Source organism: Polypterus senegalus, chromosome 1, assembly GCF_016835505.1.
Source record: "Polypterus senegalus isolate Bchr_013 chromosome 1, ASM1683550v1, whole genome shotgun sequence".
NCBI lineage: Eukaryota > Metazoa > Chordata > Cladistia > Polypteriformes > Polypteridae > Polypterus > Polypterus senegalus.
Window position 1 is genome coordinate 120,917,186 of NC_053154.1, and position 24,544 is coordinate 120,941,729.

Sequence of the window (24,544 nt, forward strand, 5' to 3'; positions counted from 1 at the left end):
ATGTTGCGGAAGATGAAAACATCAACTCACAATATCCCCTAGAATATCTACAAACATGTGTTGGGTCTCCAAGAATGATGACATACAGTAGCAACAATGGGTTATTAGACAGTGCATGTACTAATTGCTCTTCCTTTTTTAGCTCGACAATGAATTCCTACAGGGAGCACTGGGGACTCCTCTGGAGGCCTCCAGAATTCCGGCCTCTTCTGGTGCTAGATCCATGTAAGTATCACGACAACCAGAAGTTAGAGTCAGAGCTGTAAAATAATGAAGTAGGACTACTTTGTTACTTTAGAACATTTTTCAGGTATTTGTACTCTACTTGAGTAAATTTCATTTAGGGATGCTTATACTTTTACCCCATTACATTTCTGGGTCAAATAGCATACTTTTCACTTCATTACATTTTCCAGCAAGTCCTCATAACAAAGATCAAACTATTATAAATTCATAAATGAGAGATATCATGTGTGTTGTCAACATACGTTATAGTCTGATGTTGCTTTGTCACAGCAACAGAATGCAGTATATCATCCAAAGATAAAAAACTTCCACTTCTCATTTTGTATTTGAAAACAGCACCTAAAAAAATTTGCCTTCAAATTTAGAGAAGCATGTTAAAGTTTTTTTCCTGTTCTTAAGCCATCTTGGATGGAGCCCCTGAATTCTTAAAAAAGCACTGTCTTTTTAATCTTGCACAAACAAGATTTTATGGGTTCAAATAATATCTTGAGAAAATAAGTTATGATAATAATATCTGTAAGTTATATGTACAAGATATTGCATTTCTTTTGAGCCAAATGGAATTTGAATAAAGAATGCTGGATTCATGAAGCAGCAGTGCTAACCACTATGTCACCATACTGTCCAAATGATTAGATATCATCCCAAATTTTATAATAAATGATGCTCATGGAACTGCCGAGTAAGATTAAAGCTCTTATAAATGGTTGATTAATACTGGTTTGCTAAACAGTCAAAATCTTAAGCAAGAAGGGAATTAAAAAGTACTTATGCTACGGTATAGTATGTATGAAGCATAATACATAGCAGAATATATCCAAGGACAAGTAAGCTCTGCATGTAAATCGATCAGCTTTGGAATATATTTGAGAAGCAAGCAACTCAGGAAAATCTATTCAATTAGAAAAAAATGCTGCATTTTTAAAAATACAGAACAAGAAATTAATAAGTTCTGGATCATAATACCATCTCTTGCCAAAGAAAACTAAGATATAAAAACTGAAATTCAAAAACAGTTAATACTTCTTATACTCTAAGAGTAACATTTTTGCAGTAGTAATGCCCAGATATCTTTGAGATAACATTTGCTGTCTTTTTTACTGAGCAACAATACATTTCATCTGTATTTTTTCAAGAAAACACAGCTGCAGTGTCCTTCAGACACTCTTGCCATGATACTTAAGCTTCTGGTCACATAAGCATCTTTATACTTGCATCTGTTCATGGTGACTGTGTGCTCTGAAGTAGAAATGAAATGAGCAAATGTAAGGAGACTGGTACCATCATCAATCCATCCAGTGGATTGCAGAATAGTAAATAAGACCAAAGCGTTCTCTTAGCATTTTCCTATATGGGATTCTAATGGTCCCTACCCTCCTACCCCTCCCTCAGGTAAGAAAGTGAGAAAATGATAGAAAAACAAACAGAAAATAAAGAAGTGAATGTTTTAAGGCACTTCGGGAGGTGTCAGAGTGGGTGAGCCATCTCACTTGTTAGAGAGCAATTTAAACACCTGTCTAGAAAGTCTTGGACTGACAGCATATAGTTTTGTTATTTTTCCTTTGTGCTTGTTTTGTTTCTTTCTAGCTTGTTTTTTTTTAGCAAAATTAAAGCTTCTTTATGAATATTAGTGCAGTTTTGTGCATGATTGTCCCCTGAATTGTACATATACAGCACTGTACTGATGGTTGGAAGGTAATCTGTGGGACACACGCATGTACATAACCATGCTGTTTCACACTGGGCCAATTTAAGTTATCCAAGCAGCCTAACATGCATGTCTTTGGCATCAAATAAGAAGACCCAGGAACAAATGTCAATATGTCATTGTGCTGATTTATAATGCATACACTCCCACACACAAGCTCACAAGAAACTGATAAAACACAAAAAAATACATACGTGTATATGAAACCGACTTCAACATTCTGTGTCACCACAAGTAAACTACTGTACAACTACACATATCATTCTACAGGTGCCTGGAACACTACTGGAGAAATGTGACAGTATTCTGATCTGTTAACTGAAATGTATGGAAGCGAATTCTCAACATTTTGCAAAAATGGAGATGCAAGCTTGGGTTATCTAGTGACAGGAACACTCTTAAAAATATTGGTTTAGTAATGACACTACTTGGATGTGTGGAACAAGAAAACATTTTTATTCTGGGAAGGGTACTTCCATCCATTCATTATCCAACCCACTATATCCTAACTACAGGATCATGGGGGTCTGCTGGAGCCAATCCCAACCAACACAGGGCGCAAGGCAGGAAACAAACCCTGGGCAGGACGTCAGCCCACCACAGGGAAGGGTACTTTGTATATGAAAATGGATTGTTGGGTTTTAAAAAGGATCCTAATCTATACTAATAAAAGGCAAAGCCCTCACTGACTCACTCACTGACTCACTCATCACTAATTCTCCAACTTCCCGTGTAGGTAGAAGGCTGAAATTTGGCAGGCTTATTCCTTACAGCTTACTTACAAAAGTTAAGCAGGTTTCATTTTGAAATTCTACACGTAACGGTGATAACGGTCGACAATGTCCGCCATGTTGAACTTTCTTATTTATGGCCCCATCTTCATGAAATTTGGTAGGTGGCTTCCCTGCGCTAACCGAAACCGATGTACAAACTTATTTCGATGGTATGACGCCACTGTTGGCCGCCATATTGAACTTTCCAACGTCACTAATTTTCCAACTTTCCGTGTAGGTAGAAGGCTGACCCCATCTTCACGAAATTTGGTAGGTGGCTTCCCTGCACTAACCAAAACTGATGTACGTACTTATTTCGGTAGTATGACGCCACTGTCGGCCGCCATATTGAATTTTCCAAACATCACAAATTCTCCAACTTTCTGTGTAGGTAGAAGGCTGAAATTGGCAGGCTCATTCCTTACAGCATACTTACAAAACTTAAGCAGGTTTCATTTCGAAATTCTACGCGTAACGGTCATAACGGTCAACAACGTCCGCCATGTTGAACTTTCTTATTTATGGCCCCATCTTCACGAAATTTGGTAGGTGGCTTCCCTGAGCTAACCAAAACCGATGTACGTACTTATTTCAGTGGTATGATGCTACTGTCGGCCGCCATATTGAAGTTTCCAATGTCACTTATTCTCCAACTTCCCGTGTAGGTAGAAGGCTAAAATTTGGCAGGCTCATTCCTTACAGCTTACTTACAAAAGTTAAGCAAGTTTCACTTCAAAATTCTACGCATAACGGTCATAACGGTGAACAACATCCGCCATGTTGAACTTTCTTATTCATGGCCCCATCTTCACGAAATTTGGTAGGTGGCATCCGTGCGCTAACCGAAACCGATGTACGTACTTATTTCGGTGGTGTGACACCACTGTCAGCCGCCATATTGAACTTTCCAACGTCACTAATTCTCCAACTTCCCGTGTAGGTAGAAGGCTGAAATTTGGTACTTATTTCGGTGGTATGATGCCACTGTCGGCCGCCATATTGAACTTTTTAATGGTCTTTGTTACTTATGGGCCCATCTTCAAGAAATTTGGTACGCAGGTTCCCAACGTTAACTGAATTCTACTTACGTACATATATACGTCCATAGCCTGCAGCTCGGTCACCATATGAGGCGGCGTTGGGTCCCCCATCCCAATGCCTCCCACGTTGTTGACTGTCTGCCTATATAAGGCCGTCTTTTCTTCCAATCTCTACATTCCCTTCCTTGCTTCGCCAGGGGATTCACGTCTCCCTGCACCTATTTCCTTTATCATTCCAACCGTACCCCCATTAACATGTCTATCGAAGTGATCACCATCGATCAAAGAACTGTCACTTTATCAAGTGGTTTCCATGCCCGGAGATGGCACCTGCCTTTTCCATTCTCTTTGTTATATATTGCACCGCCATATCAGGCTCAATCTTGATATCCGGAGGAACATTGTGTCTTATGTATTGAATGACTGGGACAGGTTCAAGGTGTGGCCTGATGACGGTACAGGAGATAATTATACTACGCAGGAGCACTAGAAGAGTGAAATGCTTAAGCCCTTCACCTATGGTTCTGCATGTGAGTTGATTGCTGCCGCTGAATTGTTAGGTTGTCACTTTCAAGTGTACCGAAATGGCCAAATATTTTATACCTTTGGACAACCGCCAATGCCTCTTAAACATCTTAGATTCACAGGTGACGATTTCATTAGTAGACACTTTGATGTTTATGAATGTTTAAACTCTCAAAAGCTGGATGTGAGGTTATCGATGAAACTGGTTGTATACTTACAATGCTTGACAGATGCCGAATGTCTCTTCAACACAAGTGCTACAAATACTGTCGTAATTGAAACAAACCATGAAACTCAAACCGATTATGACAGCAGAGATTTGAATCAAGATTACTGTTCACATGGCCAACTGTACATTGCATGCTTAAGAGTAAGCTCAGCGCATAGCTTGTTACTATCTGTTCATTGTTACAGTATTTATGCAACCTGTTACAGGTCAGAACCAGTTTGGCACCTTTATGTTTAAGAGTGTATTGACAGAGGCATTACAGAAAGAACTTACTGAATGTTAACCAAATGTATACCTATAATTCTCATTCAGTTCTTGTCCCTTGACTGCACGCTACAGACATGCTTAACCCTTTCCTTAACAGCTGTTACTAGACAGCCAGAACAGGGGTGTCCATGTTATTACTGACCCCAGCAGGAAAGTTATTTACAAAATAATGCAATACTTTTGCTAAGTAATGTAATAACTATTGTGAAATCACGCAATGATTTTTTGTTAAGTGGCAGAAATAAGCCTCCATAGAAATGCCCATGATACATGTTTTTTATTGTTTGGGGGCTTTTTTATTTTTTTATTGATTTTATTTAAAGAAAATAACCTTCCTCATGACCACGTCTAATGTAAACAGCTAAGAAAATAACAATACATACAATCAAATCAAAATAACAAACCAGAATTCAACTGCCACCTGAAAGAGAGGCAAGCCAACATCAAGAGCGAATCTTTAAAAACAACAAAAAAGTGTGAATGTCCTTTTCCCTGATATAAATGCTTACTCTAAATATTTTTTTAATTAGATCTTGCAATATTTTTAAAAAGTTTTAAAAAGATCCTCCAAGTGAGAATTTGTTTTTTTTTTTTCCAATTTCAAATAGTATAAAACATCAATTACCCACTGACTTATAACAGGTGAGCCAAGATTCTTTCAGTTGAGCAAGATAAGTATACGTGCTAGTAGTGTAGTATAGATAATTACAATCTATTTATCCTTCTCCATTTTAAGCCCATTTGGGAGTACAGTGATCCCTTGCTGTATCGAGCTTTGACTTTCGCGGTTTTGCTCTATCGCGGATTTTATATGTAAGCATATGTAAATGTATATTGCGGATTTTTCGCTGATTCACGGATTTCTGCGGACAATGGGTCTTTTAATTTATGGTACATGCTTCCTCAGTTTGTTTGCCCAGTTGATTTCATACAAGGGACGCTATTGGCGGATGGCTTAGAAGCTACCCAATCAGAGCACGTATTACATATTAACTAAAACTCCTCAATGCTATAAGATATGCCTCCTGTGCAGTGCTCGATTGTTTGCTTGTCTCTGCCTCTATCTCACCCTCTCTGACATTCTCTGTGCCTGACGGAGGGGGTGTGAGCAGAGGTGCTGCTTGCACAGAAGCTGTTTGCCTAGTGGATACGGACGCTCCTCTAAGAAATGCCGCTTTATCGAGGTGCGTCCAAAAGCACACTTATTGATTTTTTGATTGTTTGCTTTAATCTCGCGCTCTCTCTCTCTCTCTGGCGTTCTCTGCGCTTGACGGAGGAGATGTGAGCAGAGGGGCTTTTTGCACAGAGGCTGTTTGCTTAGAAGATACGGACGCTCCTGTATAAAATGCTGAAAGGCTACCTTCGCATTGATCCCTTCATTGCCGCTGCTTTATCGCGGTGCTTGCATACTTAAAAGCGCAACAGCCCTATTGATTTTTCATTGTTTACTTTACTCTCTCTCTGACATTCTCCGCTCCTTACACGCACTTTGAAGAGGAAGATATGTTTGCATTCTTTTAATTGTGAGAAAGAACTGTCATCTCTGTCTTGTCATGGAGCACAGTTTAAACTTTTGACTAAAGGGTGTTATTTCATGTCTAGAGGGCTCTAATAATGTTAAAAAACGTATTTAGAAGGTCGTAAACAGGTTTTCTATGCTCTAACTGCGAAAATATTAGATTTATAAATAAAGAATCCTACTTCGTGAAAATTCATTTATCTGTCTGGAGCGGATTAACCGCGATAAACAAGGGTTTACTGTATAACTGTGCGGAGAATATTTATAAACAGTGTGGGAGAGTTTCTAAGGGCTTAAAATATATAAAAATAATCATACAAACATATGGTTTCTACTTCGCGGATTTTCACCTATCGCGGGGTTTCTGGAACGCAACCCCCGCGATCGAGGAGGGATTACTGTACACCAAACACGGCTGTTAATGAATGAGGAGTGATTATGACACCAAAACTGTCTGACAGGCATTCAAAGATTTATGTCCAGAATGATGTTAATTTGGTACAGGCCCAAAACATGTGGCCCAGTGAGGCTGGAGCTCGATTGCAATATTCACAGGCTGAATATAGTGTAACAAAAATACTTTGCTAGTATTACTTTATATTTATTGCTGTTCACTAATCACCTGGGGCGGCATGGTGGCGCAGTGGTAGCGCTGCTGCCTTGCAGTAATGTGACCTGATTTTGCTTCCCGGGTCCTCCCTGCGTGGAGTTTGCATGTTCTCCCCGTGTCTGCGTGGGTTTCCTCCGGGTGCTCTGGTTTCCTCCCACAGTCCAAAGACATGCATGTTAGGTGCATTGGCGATCCTAAATTGTCCCTAGTGTGTGCTTGGTGTGTGGGTGTGTGCCCTGTGGTGGGCTGGCACCCTGCCCAGGGTTTGTTCCTGCCTAGCACCCTGTGTTGGCTGGGATTGGCTCCAGCAGACCCCCGTGACCCTGTGTTCAGATATAGCGGGTTGGACAATGACTGATTGACTGACTATTCACCTTGCTATATCAGATAATTAACATACTTTATACCAGGAAAATGCACACATACCATAAGGGAACCATTGGAAGTGATTGCTGAGGGAAACAAGAATTCTGGTTTGTAGCCACATTTGCATGTGTCATGCATGTGCTTGTCTGTTGGCTAAGAACAGGGCAAAGTGTTTGTCACTTGAACACTTATTTTTTCCCAGTCATTAGAGTCTCTGGAAACCAACAAAATTGCACTTTTGCAATAAAATATAACTAAAGTTTCCCTCTCTATTAAGTCTCTAGAAAACAGTCAGTGGGCTGTATGCCTGTAGTATGCTAGTCTTTCCAACATTATAAGACTGTACCCTATGCTTTAATCATCTAGTGCTCCAGTTTATTTTGCCAAGATTATCTTTTTTTATTCCTTTTTTATAAAATTGTATTAAAGTTAGACACTTACATACAATACTTTTACAATGCTTGTTGTTGCTTGTGAAGTCCTTGTATTAGAGATGGACAATATCAGAACCACAGGGCTATAAAACAACAGAACCTATACGAGGCACCCTGCACCCTAAACCCAATACACAACTCACCAAGACATAGGTTCTAGTCCCAAAAAGGCTGTTTATTAAGTGCACTATCTTCTTCCACAGACACATACTTCCCAATGCCTTTTGCTAAACAAGTGAAGCCCTAATTGACTTCTTCAATTTTCCATCTCCTCCTTTCAGAGGAGTGTTGTCCTCCTCCATTCCTAACTCCAACTCACTTGGGTGAAGTGGAGAGGTTCCTTTTCAAACTGTATTCTGGAGTACTTCTGGTACAACAATATTGCACTTCGGAAATACATCTGGGTCAGGCATAACCTCCACTTAATTGGAGAGCCTACTGAAACCTTGCAGGTCTAATGGGAGTTCTGTCAGAAGGATGTTGCCACTCAGCATTCTGAGAGAATACACTGCCCTAGGAATAGTCTTATAACATCCAACCATTGTATCAGCCTGTTAGCTGTATACAAAAGTACCAAACATCCTGGCCAGCGTGCGTTTCTACTCATATCATCCATCATACTTCAAACAATACAACTTTGCAAACTGCAATGGGAAGATGCTGACTTCCTTCCTGAGTCTCAATCTGGTTTCTAGTGATTTTTTTAACCTTGCTTTTCTTTCTTGCCATCACATGTTGTTTTCCTTGCTTTTTGTTATACCATCTGCATTTGATTAGTTCTGCTAAATGATGTGTCTGTTATGACATTTTCTCCACTCCAACTTTCAGGTCTCTAGTATAAAAATTACAACATCCTTGTAGGAGAAATTGTGTATTTAGTTCTGCGAGTACTCTCATGCAGTAAATGATTTTACTATGGTCATCTGTAAGATCTAGCAAGGGGAAGCTTAAAAAAACTTTATCTGTGTTATTTTTACTTTATTACCACTAATTGAAATTTTAGTTCACATACAGAAAGTGTTGCCCTACTGGCGCCCTTGGGTATAAAAAGTTCAAATCTATTTAGCTTATTCAATATTAGCTTGTAAAGAGGGAATATCTGTATAATGTATGGTATTTTATTTAGTCCACATTTTGTCACAAATTGCTGAAGTAACAATACCTTCTTTAACCCTGGTTGCAAGTGGTTAAAGTGCAAAACATGCTACAGAGAGAAACTATAGAAGTTGCTTAGCAATAATGGCAATTACGGATTCTTACCTGTTGAATAATTCAGTGTTGTGTCCTTGGCTCTGTAAGTTGTACATGGTGTGAAGGTGCCTGGGTCCAGCTGTGCTGGATCGAGTCCCATTGTAAAAAATCCATCAAGTCCACAATAGTGTTTTACATCTGGGTTTTTCATGTGAGCAATCTCCTGCAATGCCTAGCAGGACAAAATAAAATGTATACTTAGTAATTTTCCACTATAAATTTAGCTTCAACAAGCAATCCATGAGGATTTGTAATTTATGTTAAAAAGACCTATCTACATTCCAATCTGCTAAAATTAACGAACAGCAAAAACAAAAACAGGCAAATATTAAAATTTGCTTTAGATGGGATATCAGCACAAAGTCCTATTTAAATAAAATGCCACCTACCTATTTACCACCCTGCAAACTTATGGTCTCACAGAGCCAGAGTTTATAACACAAACAAAGACAGAGAGGCAAGAATAGGTGCTCCTTTTGGCACACTAGACAACTCCAGAACTCATAAACATATTGGAGCAATTCAATGAGACTTTTGAATATAACAGTGCAAAGAGATAAAAACATGGAGAAAGAATATCAACTTTGAAACCATCTAAGCTATAAACAGTTCAAAGGGTAAAATCACTAATTTATTGTGCTGTGCCTTGTAATGGACAGGAACTCTGCCTGCACTCTCTGCAATTCTCAGTTCTACCTTGCTGCTGTGACAGGCTCTCACAGACCTTTTATTGGAATAATGAGGTTATAACTGGGTTTGGAAAATGAATTATGACTTGCAATTTCATATATTGATTTTTATATGATTCTGCATTAAGTAAAATAAGTTATTTTGAATTCTATATCACAAAAGAAAATAAACAAAAATGTAATTAACTTATAAAATTGATCAATTTAGTCATTTGTACATTTTGTAAAATTTAACAAAAAGTACAATAACATTTGATGTTTTGAATGTTACAAGATTCACTTGCTTTGAATAAATTCTTACATTCAGCCAATTATACATTTACGTAAAATGTTTACAGGTATACACTTACATTAGCAAGCTAAGCAAATGATACTTAATTACTCCAAATGATATTATATGAAATACAAACATCATACACCATGTAGCAAGTTTGTTTATCAACTTGTAGAAATTTATAGATATGATCTTTGGTCATAAAATGTTATTTCATTTACCATAGATGGCTTTGTAGTAAAACCAATGTCCATGCAATTGTTATTGCTGCCAGTGCTAATTGGATGATTGTTTTCCACACCATCTTCTGAAGATAAAGATTTGTCTTCTTGCAAATTATTTACACCACTTATCAATAATGATATATTAGCAAGTGCACTACGGGTATTCTCAGATTTTGCACTGCATTTCCTTTCAGTTTTATTCCTTTGTTTTGGACCTCGAGGACTTGTTCGAGTTCTTCTTTCTTTTTTAGTAGAACCATTCTGAGATGAAGATAGGTCAGCATTTGTACCTGATGTTTTTCCACCTAGAGCTACATGTAGAAAATGAAATTATTGCATATATTAAAAAAAACACAACAGACATTGTAACCTTTTTTATTGAACTTCACTGTGCATAAGGTCTGATTCTCTTCTTCTACAAAAAGGAACTCTGAAAAACTACAGAAACTGTGATCCACATGGTGACAAAAAGAGCGAGAAAGCTTCCGCCCCATATGTACATGAAACTATCTTGTACGTCCAAAATAATTTTTCATACATGAGTTATTACATTGTACGTACAAGTCGGAATTTAATTTAATGTAATTTTTTCAGAGTTTCTGTTCAAAGCTTTCATTAAAAATAAAGCAATATATTAAATTCTAAAATATTAAAGAGAATGTCTCCTCCTTACATACTGTAGTAATTATGGGTAAATTTCATAGCTTAGGAGCATACACAGAAAAGTTGTCATTACCAGAATTTCTAAGCTTTCATTTGGGAAAAAAGTAACTAATTTTATATACTGGTATATCATACATGCAGTTATATTTTCTTTGTTTGTACCATTTACAGACACACACATACACAAAAGATTTGAGTGGTCTGTTCTTTTTAATTGAAGATTACAAGACATCCTAAATTATATTTTAAGATTGTATCTGCTTATATTGAATTTGTATTGTACAGTATATTTTCCCTAGATTATTCCAACATCCAGTTTTTCATGTTACCATGTCATGTTATTTTCTAACTTGCTTAATCCTGGCCAGGGTCACAGCCTACCCCAGCTTACATACACTGCAAGGCAGGAACAAACCCTGGACAGGGCACCAGTCTATCGCATGGCAACACCAAGCACACACCAATTCAGCATCCCAAATTCACCTAACTTGCATATCTTTAGATTGTGGAAAGAAACTGGGGCATTTGGAGGAAACCTTCACAGACATGGGAACAACATGAAAACTCCATGCAGGGTGAACTTCAGGCTTGAACCCTAGTCCACTTACTGCAAGACAGCAGTTCTACCACTGCACATCTAAAATGCCCCCTTGTCATCATCTTAATAACAAATTTTCAATGAGTATTTGATCTGCTTAATTATGTTACTTATTGGTACTTTAGAGTTAGAAGATTAACAATAGAATATGTGTCTTGTTTTTCTTGCACCCTCATTATTATCAGTAGAGTTCCATTCACATTGTTGTATTTGGAGGAATCATATCCTAACTAACCCCAGCAGAGGCACAGATCCTTCAGATGAGTTTAAGTTTGGGAAGTCTGTATCATGGGTTCTACCAGATACAATAAAGAATCCAATAAGCACTCCAGCCAGTCTCCGGGGATTATTTAAAATGGATGATGAATAATAAAGTTTGTCATTATATAATTAGTATATTGATGGCTTCTGTTCTCTCTCCTACTATCTGGCTTAGGGAGGCAGCATGTGCAAATAATGTAAGGCTTAATACAACTTTTGTAAATTTTAATTTCCCCTAGGGGACAAATAAACAATAATATAAGTTTAAAGGACACATACACTAAACATAATACAGGTAATTTATTTACAATAATGACATGTTCATTGTGATAAGGTAATTGAAATAACCCAAACCATTCCTATGTGATAAATCTTTGTTTACATTTGCAGTTATTTTTCACTCTTTGCTTCACCTGAAGGACTAAGATCTCTGGAAGATAAAGAACAGTTAGTCATATTAATTACCTTAGACCTAGGGAAGAAAAACACCCATTGTCATCTATAAGTATAAAGGCAAATGTTTCAACTCCACCTTTCTTCTTAAGAGAACAGATTGTAAAGAATAGTGGGTCCATCATCCATTGTAAAATACAGATGTAACTATTGGTGGTTCCATGAAGTTAAGAAAAAGTGGATGTTTGTGTGTTCCTCTACTGATAAGTTTATCTTTTCAAGTAATATTTCAAATGAAATACTAAATGACTGGGCAATTTAAGATATCTGCAAATATTATCCAGCAGGATAACTTTTATATACTATCTTACTTAATTTCAAAAAAGTTACTTTTAGCTTTTTAAATGTACCTGAAAGCATTTCCTCAGAATTCTTGACATTGGTTGTTGTTAAACTGTATGATGGAACTCCTTCTGTATAATGTAATTCTGGTATATCATAAGACACTTCTGGGCTTCCTTCTGTCAGACTCGTCGATATCTCAACAGATGGGCTGCTGGAACAGGTGGAATTCACGTATGCTGATGTTTCATCTTTTACTCTTAAAAAGAATTATTAACAAAATTATAAAGCATTTGGACAGATTTATCCTTATTCTTCAGAGATGCATGTCTAAATACTACATTTCACATATCTTTTTAATTTAAGTGTATGATTTATTAGCTAACTGGTTGATTAATTAGTTTTCAGAATGTCTTTAATAACCAGGGGAATCGAGCAGCAAGAGGTGCAAGTCAGAAAAAGCATTAAATAAAATGACAGACCATCATAAATAACAAACACAGGCACACTAAATAAACTTAACAACACAAGCTTTTTCAACATGTGCATCATAGCCATCAGCATAAAGAGGGTAATTAATTTCCATCTGTAAAATATCCCAAAAGCCTTATGAGCACATACATATACACACACAGCAGATACCAATAATCAACTACAGAGCGCCAGCCCACCACAGGGCACGCACACACAAACCAAGCACACACTAGGGACAATTTAGGATTGCCAAAGCACCTAACCTGCATGTCTTTGGAGTGTGGGAGGAAACCAGTCTACCCTGAGGAAACCCATGCAGACATGGGGAGAACATGCAAACTCCATGCAGGGAGGAACTGGGAAGTGAACCCAGGTCTCCTAACTGCGAGGCAGCAGTGCTACCCACTGCGCCACCGTGCTGCCCATCTAGCAACAGTTAAAAAACTAAACATCCAGTTTTGTAGGCAACCTTTGATGTTAATGATTTTTTAATTTTCAACACTAAGATATATTAAAGGTTTCTCAAAAATGTAAGTACATTATCTCATATATATTTCTCTTCTGGTTTGTCCTGCTTCCTCTTCAAAACCGGTCACCCCCACATGTAGCCCACACAACATTTCTCGATTCCCATTCCTCCTCTTCCAAACCCTTCCCCCATGCTGCCTTCGGCCTCCCATACACCCCCACGCCACTTTTCTCGATTCCTATTCCTCCTTCGGACTACCGTGTTCCCCGCTCCTCTCTCATGGCCCCATTGATGTCACGTCACCGCCCTATATCTAGCCTGACTCAGCTTTTTTATTTTTAATAAATTTGCAAAAATCTCAAGTAAACTTTTTTCACTTTGTCATTATGGGGTGTTGTGTGTAGAATTCTGAGGAAAAAAATGAATTTAAATCATTTTGGAATAAGGCTGTAACATAACAAAATCTGGAAAAAGTGATGCGCTGTGAATACTTTCCGGATGCACTGTATGAATGAATTGGTGAACTAATCAGTGCTTTTACTTCAAAGAGAAATTAATTTAACTTCTTATTTTATAAACACTTAGATAAAGTATACATTTCATTTATTTGCAGTTTTCTGCTCATGTTATAATTTATCCTCATGTTTCCATGAGACTTCTTAAAATTTACACTTTGTAAATTTTGTAAAGGAGTAAAAGTGAAAAAATATTTGCTTTTGTCCTAACTTCAATGGCAAATTCCTATTTCCAAAAATGTCTGCTATCTTAGAATTATGAGTGATTTTTCTGATGTACATTTTATTTGTTTTCAAAGATGATTTCAAATGTAACCACGTTTTGTTCACTGTTGCTCAAAAGATTAAAAACCTTTGTCTCTTACGCTGGGCCCACATTATGCGGGTTTGGCACAATGTTAAGCTGAATTTGTAGTTGCTGACTGATTTTCTGAGACAGACTGAATTTCAGCTTCATTGGCCAGTCCTTCATGTGCAGGTGAGAGGGGTTGTGATGCCCAATTTTATCTTACAATTAGGCTGTTTTATGACTGGAAAAATTTCTGTCATGTGAGAAATTTCAAACGGATGTCTTACAGTGTGAACAGTCTCATGACACAATTTTCTGATCTCATTGTCAAACTTCACTGTGTATCGATCGCAAGTTCTGCAGTATATTATACACTAGCAAAATACCCGCGCTTCGCAGCGGAGAAGTAGTTTGTCGAAGAAGTAATGAAAAAGAAAAGGAAACATTTTGAAAATAACGTAACATGATTGTCAATGTAATTGTTTTGTCGCTGTTATGAGTGTTGCTGTCAAATATATATATATATATATATATATTTACACACACATATATATATATATATATATACCCTTTGGGGTTCGAGCAGCTGTTGCGGGGGGTGCCAGAATCCATCGAGGAAGAAAAATGAAAAACATTCGTACAAAATCTTAATTTATCTATCCATTCCTAAATAATTAAATGGGCAGGCTATTTCGTATCAGTGCAACACGCTGCTTGTTAAAACGGATGACTCCCGCTCTTACGTGCATTTAGTGCTGCACGAGTATTATGAACTATCGTATCTGTTCAAGTTCTATTTAAATTTTAAATATAAGTAATTTTTATTTAGTCAACAGAAATATGTTTGTTAGGAATGTAAGTTATATTTAGTCATCACTGCATAAATTTTTCTTCACCATAGAAATTTAAAGACTAAATTCAACTTACTTTCTTACCAAAGATATTTCTGTCGACTAAATAGAACCTACTTATATCCAAATAGAACTTGAAAAGTTATATTTTTTCAAAGCTGATCGCGCATTGTAGAGCGACTTGACGCGCACCACATCGAGCCTGTGAGCTATTGAGCTGTCGCCTGCCTGCCTCAATAAGTGACCCTCGCTTCGCTCTTACTTTTTTACCGTTCATTTAATCATGGGTAGTCGTGAAAAAATTAGAAAATGGAAGGAGGATTACACTGAGTAAGGCTTTACCAAAACAATTATTGATGGCGAATAAAGTATCCATTATTCATAAAGCTTGAATTGGTGATCTGTTTTTCTGCGTTAACCTCATATTTTTTCATACTTCTTCTCAAACCAAGGGGGTGCGTGGGTAAAATGAATCGGAAAGCGCTGATTTATATATATTGAATATATCGAAATAGTTTTACTGTCAAATAATGCAAACAATACGCGGCACATGTTTCACCCTAATTCTGGGCTCTTTAGGCGTACACACTCACTGCACCCCCTGTCGGGAATCGAACCTCGGACGTCAGCACTAGAGGCGAAGCCTCTCGTGCTGCTCCACGGCATGTGGTTCGTTTTTTTGACAGTATGTAGATCGGGAGATATCTTACATAAATAACTCTTGTAGCCACAATAAATGCCTTTATTGAATAGACAAACGTGGGTGAACAAGTTCCTTTCTACTGCAGCCACAGCCGCGACATCACATAAAAAACATCAATAATAACTCATAAACTTGCAATATTATTTAGGAAAATCGCAACATTTTACTCACCAAAAATTCGAATTATTTGTAAACAAAATCCATCCTCCTCTCTTTCCTCAAAAACAGTTCAATTACTCTGTCGTACGGATTATCTGTGCGCTTCAGTTCCATCAAAACGTCCCTTTCTATTGCATTTGAAGCTAATGCTGAAAGGCGAACCCGCCCTATTGTATTTCTGGCATAAGTCTGAATTCGCTTTAGGACTGAAAATGTCCGCTCGACAGAAGCAGTGTACATGGGAATGCTCACCGCCAAATATACCAATGTGAACAGCTGCCCCATGCTCTCATTCAGATTTTTCTGATGAAGGAAGTCAAGGAGATCAGTGGGAGATTTTCCTAAAAAAATCATCCATGGCATACATTACAGTCAGTTCTGTTTAGCCGAGACAGATCAAAAAGCACTCCGCGGCTCTTGTGTTAAACTGGAGAAGGCTGCATGCGTGAAATTTTTCTTGTATTCCCGAAACTTCTGGGGCTCGAGGAGCGTGACAAACATCAGGTTTTCGTGGTCTTGAAATCTGGTCTGTGTCTGGCAAATAATATTGTCCAGAATCCTGTCATGGAGTTAACCGTAGTGCGCGCGACAATCTTTCGCTCGGAGCGTTTGCGTTGCGTTCAGTGGCCTCGTAGAGTTCCTCATATCAGCTTCTATCCAATCAATGGGTCTGAATACGATGACGTTGCCACACGCCTGCTAGAGGGCCCTACTGACACCAACTCAAAATCTGATTGGTTGAAGCAACAGGTTAATCGACATTTATTCTGAGTTAGAGTGCCTATACAACGGACTGTGAAAGCCTCTCTGCCTGGCAACAAATGATGGCTGAAATGTGATTGGTTAAATGCTTTAATACGAAACTCCGCCTCCCATGGCTATTGAGCTGCAGTCTATTACAGTACAGTATATGGACAAAAATACGTTCCAGTTATGACCATTACGCATAGAATTTCAAAAACTTTTGTAAGTAAGCTGTAAGGAATGAGCCTGCCAAATATCAGCCTTCTACCTACACGGGAAGTTGGAGAATTAGTGATAAGTGAGTAAGTGAGTGAGTGAGTGAGTCAGTCAGTCAGTCAGTCAGTCAGTAAGGGCTTTGCCTTTTATTAGTATAGATTGGGTATCGTCATTGGCATGTTCATTTTCACATTTTTGATTTCACAAATGTAAATATCATATTGCAAAACACATACAAATAAATGGCCAATAACAAAAGCATCTTAGGAAACCTTTATTGGAAGAGCTCAAAATAAACACACACAACAATAAATTAATAGGCTATGTAACTCAGATTCTCCTTTTAAAATAGACTGTATTGTCCACACCCCCAACCATCCATGTGTCCAATTACACTTTTTTTCTATTATTTGTACTTTCAGAGCACAGAAAGGCAAGAGTCAGGAGCACAAATCTATTCATTTTGACATTTTAATAAGCTTGTGGCCATAATGTTTTTTGAATGGGTAAAACGGTCCATCGGAGCCATGTACACATATAGACTGAACGGTCATGATGTGGCATGTCAATTGGACTGAATGTGTTCGTACCACACACACGACTGGTGACTCGATCGTGTAGGGCAAGTAGTCGCATACCCACAATTTAAAAAATTTGCACACTGTATGCCCAAGTTACATAGAAAAGTTGTGACCTAGATCAGCATTGCCCTGTATTGGTCTTTTTAATACTGGGTGAGGAAACAGTTGAGCAAGAGCTGCATATGTGGTTTTACACCCAACAAAAATAATTTTCTTCTGCAAATATGAAACACTTTGCACAATTTTGAATCATATTTTTCAAAAACAGTAAGATTGCATTGAAAAGAGAAGTGTTTGTGAGTCTATGGGAATGTTGTTTAATTTATTGAGTATCTGAGCTGCACTGTGGTACACTGATTAGTACTGCTTCACTCTACCAAGTGATTCAAAAGGGATCACTGTGTGGAGTTTGTATGCTATTACAGTCTTTTCTCCAAAAATGAAACTCGATTGATGACTGTAAATTGAATGACTGTCAATGTGTTCATTGGTGTAACTGCTGTTGGACTCGCATTTATCCCAAGACTGGATTTTGCCTAGTGCATGATACTGCTTGTTGGGCTCTGAAAATGGAGAGATATTATGGATGTTTTTTTGACTTGCATGCAATAGTGAAGACAAAGAAGTCATTACTGCTATAAATAATTATTAATTATTAAAGCTGTAATACACACTACCCAAAGTGTTTACAAATACAGCAAATATAAACTAAGGACACTGTGGGGGCCACCAAATGTACATACATTAAAAAAAAACTAAGTAAAGGATTTTATAATTCATGTTAATTTATTATTGTTTTATTGTAATTAAATCTTTTTCTAAGTGATTACAAAATTATAAGACACTAATATCATTAAAGAATCATTACAGTGTTTATTCCTTACATTTCGGTTGCCTCCTCCACTTCATAGCAGTCAGTCTCCTCGATCTGTTGCTTAATATTCTGAAAAAAAAGAGATAATAAAGGAAGCAGGCTACAATATATTTTTATAAATAGAGTTTCCATAGTGAGATTTTCAAGAGGATAGACAACCCACTGTCAATCAGAAAAGCTACAGTATAAATATTTAAACCTAGCAAAACCCTCTCCACATGCATTCATTATTTCTTGTGATTTCTCTCCCAAATTCATCATTACCTGTGTGTAAAGCAGCTATTTACATACTGACAGCATTGTCAGGGGTCTGACAAGCACGGCCTTCATTCAGTCCTCAGATTACAGTCAAAGGGGTTTTTGCTAAACTAAATTTTGCAGAACCTTCTTTCCATCAAGTCTGCATTTAACATCTCTAAACTATACAAATATGAAAAGGTTATTTTTTTAAGTAACATTAAATTAATTATAATGAAGCAAATTAGTCTTCATTTCGAGCTAAGTGAAAAATAAAGAAGTGACATGATGCCTAAATGAACTACTTGACACATAGACTTTAAACCCAGATGCACAAAAGTGAAATGTCCATCACAGCACAGACACTAAATGGTGGTCTTCTCAGGAACTAAAAAAAAATAGTGACTGACCAAAACAAACATTGTATAGATTATTTTAAGGATGGAATAGACTATGTCACAAAACAAAAACAAAAAACAAAATTAATATATGAGGAAATGGTGGCTGGAGCCGTCTTTTACCAGATAAGGCTATACAATATGTGCTTTGGGTTAAAATAAAACAAAGAAGACATGTTTTATTGGGAAGAAAGGAAGTCAATTATTGTAAAATAAACAAAGCACTTAAATTATTTGAACTGTTATAACCTTTTGACGATGTTAATTTAGAGTAGGCTCTATCATGAATATTATTTATGTTCACACTAATGTAATTTGCTTATACAGTTAAGATTCATTGTAATAATTAGGCTAACATATGGATAGAGTTCTTAAAGCACCAACAGCATTATCAAAAATTTACACACATTCATTTCCTCTGATAATTAGAATAAGCCCATATCCCCATCCATTAATTTTATTCTGTTTTTCCCAAAATTGCTTGTAAGCAAATGTTTTATTTCTCTCTGTGAACTCCTTTTTAAAATACGGATTCATTACACAGAGTAACAGCCAAGTTAAACCGGTTATAGCATGATTGCTTGTCTTGGCTTGAGCGCAAGGACAGGTTTTATTCTTGAACATTTTTTTATTTTTTGTTCTGGTGTATATTTGAGAGGGGTTTGTTGTTTGTCATAATATGAAGCATAATCATTTAGTTATTTATTGAGCTTCTGTAAAAAGCTAAATCTATCTATCTATCTATCTATCTATCTATCTATCTATCTATCTATCTATCTATCTATCAAAATTTTGATGAAAGTGCCACACTTTAGTTATTATTTACTACTGTCATCATAATTTTAATTGACACACCATAACTTTAGATCAGTGTTTATAGTAATAAAATACAAGTAAGAGGCATATTGTCCAAATAAAACATACAGTTTTAGTCAATGAAGCAGGATCTAACAATTTACATCCAGGTAACTCTATACAGTCCCTCAAATATATCAATCTTTCATAGGTCAAACAATGCATATTTTCCAAAACATGTATTTTTAGTGAATTTATCCTATCATTTAATGAAAATAACAACTTACACAAAACAGACAACATACAAGGAGCACGGAGTAATTCAAAGCAACAACGTAGGTATTGTAAGCACAAAACAAAATAATTTGTTTTGATAATCTAGCAATACAAGCAAAGATTTACTGACAATAAACAGGTGATGACAGACAGCAACACTTGAACTGCAACCCAGTGAGTAGAAGTTCAGTAAGAATGAGTAAGATAATAAAACAAACACATGTACAGTTAGTCTGAAAAAGGGAGAAAAGGGTAAACCAACTTAATATATTTGACGCTGAACACATGAAACCCTGGCAGAACCTGTTAATTTTCTGCATCAGTTAAAGTATATATATTACTTCTACTTGTTGATGTAACCCAGAACAGTGATGCAGCTGTCTCCCGTTGTCCAACCTAAACATTTAAAAACTTAACGCTACTATACTAAGAGGTGCATCTAGAAATCAACTAATTCTATTGGCAATAACGTCTCAAGACATGACCATTTCAACTTACATCTTCAATTTCTGAAATGCTCAGGACTGTTTCATTGTAATGAAGCTGTTCATGTGGCTGTTCATCATCAAAGAGAGAAATGCAGTATTTATGTTCTTCCACTTCATCAGCTGCAACATCATTAATTGATGTAAAGAAAAGGATAATTATTAATTTCAAATATCTGTACCTTGCAGCAAACACACCCATCTCTGCTTAAATGGAAGCAAGATGTCACCAGAAAACATCATAATCATGTCTTTAATGACTGTTTAATGAGCCTGTTATGAATAACTATATGATACACAGCTGTCAGACTGAAGAAGGCAGCCTTCAGGGAAATCATGTCTGTGGAGATCCTCTGACATAATTGAGAGGTATTGACAGGCGAAGAGGACTGCTACAAAAATGTTTGCGGAAGCAAAACCTCAAGCATGGGAAGAGTTTTATGAGGCCATGGAGAAAAAGTACAAGATGGCCTTGATGCTGTTCTGGCAAACTGTTTTGACACCTCAGAAGACAAAGGCATGATCTTGCCCAAACTGTGTTAAACAGTGTTTTGAAAAGGTAATGGGAAAATTGTTGAGCAGTGGAAGCAACAATTTGAGGAACTCCTAAACCTAGTGGACATACTGTATCCTCCTATCAGGAAGTAGTTGTTGAAGATATGTGACCAGAGGGTGTCTTACAAATACAAGCAAGGTGTATGAGTGGGTGCAGGAAGTGAAAATCTCTCTGATTGTTGAGTCTAAGAGACGGGAGAAACAATGTGGATTCTGTCCTGGCTGTGGAACAGTAGACCAGCTCTTTTTCCTGGTGCATTTGATGGAGGGTAGATGGAAGAATGATAATCCAGTCTGCATATGCATTGTAAATTTGTATAAAGGATGGTACCATAAACCTCAGCATGTGTTGTGGGAGGTGCAGCTGGAATATGGGATAACAGGACCGCTCTTACATGTTTTTTGCTCACTATATGAACACAGTGAGAGCTGTGTCCAAATACTTGCTGTTAAGTCAACTTCATTCACAGTTGATGTTGGATTCCATCAAGGCTGTCTGGTCATCACTCCTGTCTGTGGTTTTCATGGACAGCTGAGGATGTGAGGGTGTCCTGTTGGGAAGGCTAGGAAAAGCACTGTCGCATTATACAGATAATGTCCATTTTGCCTCATCTGACTGTGACTTTCAGTATGCAATTTGTTGCAAAATGTGAAGAGGCAAAGATGAGGATCAGCAATCTAAAACTAAGGTCATTGTTCTCTCTCAGGTGAGGAGGTAGCAACTGCCCCTCACGGAAAAGTTCAAGTATCTTAGGATCTTGTTCACAAGTGATGGAAGAAGGGAATGTGAGATCAATAAAAAGACTGGAGCAGCAACAGCAGTCTGCACGTGCTGCACTGATCTGTGGTGCTGAAGGGGGTGCTGAGTGTAAAGACAAAGCCATCAGTTTGCCAGTCGTTCTACATCCCTGTGTTCACATGAGGTCATGAGCTGTGGGTAATGATGGAATAAATGAGATCATGAGTACAAGGGTGAGAAGCTCTGTGATTTGGGAGAGCGGAGTCAGTAGAGGTGGTTTGGTCATGTCATCAGGGCACATTCCACCAGAAAGAGACCTTGTGGTAGACCCTGGACAAGCTGAAAGGATGAAATCTCTCAGCTGACTTGGGAATCTGTAGCTGGGGACAGGAAATTCTAGGCTGACCTGCCTGGCCTGCTGACACTGTGATCCTCAATAGGAAAAGCAGTTTTGGAAGATGACATGAGATGAGATGACACAGAAGAGGACTGTCCATGTATCTCAATGAAAATGCAAAGAACACAGTAATTCATAAATTAGAAGAAAAATTGTCAATGCCAATGTGAATCATAAATCACAATCAGTATATACTATAAACACAATGACTATTATAATTTTTTGCATATGCTAATAAAACATTTTGTGAATTCAAGTGTATATGATTGGCAGCACCATGTTACCTTGCAAGTCCCTCACAGCGTAGAGATCCTCCATGTTTGTAAATTGTGCATGTTGTATCTATGTATAGATTTTTTTCTCTTAGGTTTTTTGAAAAAAGCAAAATCCAGTTTTATCACAAATATAACATAATTGCTTAATCGCCCACTTTAAATTGACACAACATGAGTGAGTCTGATAAGTGTGTGAAGGTATCCTGTTCAGGACTGGTTACCACCTTGAACCTTATGCAGCCTATATAATGGAGAAATGAAAATGCACTGAAGGCACATGTGCTTTAAAGCTCTATTGGGAAAAATAAACAGGTTATCATCTGAATATGGCAAGAAATCAGGTAAGATTCTATTTTTTAATGCCACTTACTATGCAAAATCTGCACGATTCACACTGAAATCAAAAGCCTTCTTCTGAATGAATTTGGGTTTATTATTTGTATTAAAAAAAAAAGCGCTAAACTGAGTGTTATTCAACTCATCTAAACATTCTTACTCAAATCCTGCAACCATTTGCATTGTCAAAGTATTCATCTTTATTTTAGTAAACACACAGTTCAGTCAATCTTTTGTGTGCCTCGTATGTTACATAAACTGCATAAATCTCTTCATCTTGTATTTATATAAATATAAAATATTAGTCTTAACCTATACAATAATATTAACTAATGTAATAAAAAGGTACTGCTAAAAAATATAACCTTAAAATATTAGAAAGAAGCAAAATGATCTCAAATGAGGCCTGCAATGAAAATATGGCATTATGTAGTTCTTTGCAACACTAGAAAAAAGCAAATTGCCTCATCTACTAAAGCTCAATCATATCATAAAAGATTCACCATGGTGGTGTGCCCCTTGAGACTTTTAATGCATGGTGCAAAAATGGCAAGGCATCATTTCACTATATAGTATTATTTATAAAGTACGAAAATTATTTTAACCTGTCAGACATAACTCTTCTTCATCCATCAAGTTGTTTGAATCTATTAATGAGAGCTGAGATGAAGTGACAAGAGATGCTGTTCCAATTTGCTCCACTGGAGTCCTAAAAGCAAAATGCAAAGTATATTTAAAATAAAAAGAAATTTCTTATGCCTATATACTTATAGGGTGTCTGTATAATATATATATTGTAAACCATTTAGGCAAAAGGTATGCTCTTAAATACAATGTATGCTGTTCAGTACACATCATCCAAGAATAGGATTCGCTCTTTCAAATATAAGAGGCATGCTAAAACAGATTTTTAGTACATTATTCAGAAATATTAACACATCTGTGTATCTTCTTGGCTTTGTACACTTGACAATGAGGGATTTGTCCAATGACATTTAACTTAAAAATTATCCACAATGTAAGGCTATGCAAGGAATGATGTGCGGGTAAGAAAGTATACATTCACAAGTATCTTAAAGTTATACCTTTAATTAAAAAAAATGGGGAGGGAGATAAAAGTATCCAAATCTATGCTCTTAGCATATAGTGGCAAGCATACTTCATTACACATTTATAAGGTTGAAAAAAGTGCAGGAAGCCAAAGTTGTTACTATCAAAAATACCAAGGCCTAAAGAGAATACTTCCAACTAACTGGTGCAAGGGGAAACAGCCTTTAATAGGATACCAGTTAGGATGCAGTACAAAAACTGGATTACCTAATGAAAAGCTTAAGCAGACATGGAAAGAACATGCAAACTCCATGCATACCTTGATTAGGCATGGGATCCAAATGTAGAATGTTGTATATGTTGAGGCAGTAGCACTAACCGAACCAAAACACCACCCTGCTGCTCCAGGTTTATAACAGTAAAAACAATACATTTAATACATCCATCCATTTTCCAACCTGTTGAATCCGAACACAGGGCGCAAGGCAGGAACCAATCCCGGGCAGGGCGCCAACCCACCGCAAGACACACACATCCACACTAGGGACAATTTAGAATTGCCATTCCACCTAACCTGCATGTCTTTGGACTGTGGGAGAAAACCAGAGTACCCGAAGGAAACCCACGCAGACATGGGGAGAACATGCAAACTCCACGCAGGGCGGACCCGGGAAGCAAACCCAGGTCTCCTAACTGCGAGGCAGCAGCACTACC

General features: G+C 37.3%; 1 protein-coding gene across 5 annotated transcripts in view; it reads right to left on the minus strand.

Moving 5' to 3' along the window:
- zbbx (zinc finger, B-box domain containing) overlaps positions 1 to 24,544 on the minus strand; it is a 148,974-nt gene that overhangs the window by 56,391 nt on the left and 68,039 nt on the right. For all 5 annotated transcript variants that reach the window (XR_005634112.1, XR_005634113.1, XM_039756909.1 and 2 more), the window contains exons 11-16: positions 23,386 to 23,489; positions 20,492 to 20,601; positions 18,298 to 18,356; positions 12,481 to 12,671; positions 10,153 to 10,466; positions 8,978 to 9,140 (exon numbers count right to left, since the gene is read on the minus strand). Coding sequence is in view for 3 of the 5 variants with exons in the window: in XM_039756909.1 (XP_039612843.1) it covers positions 8,978 to 9,140; positions 10,153 to 10,466; positions 12,481 to 12,671; positions 18,298 to 18,356; positions 20,492 to 20,601; positions 23,386 to 23,489 (941 nt within the window). In the remaining 2 variants the exon portion in view is untranslated. The remainder of the gene's footprint in view (positions 1 to 8,977; positions 9,141 to 10,152; positions 10,467 to 12,480; positions 12,672 to 18,297; positions 18,357 to 20,491; positions 20,602 to 23,385; positions 23,490 to 24,544) is intronic.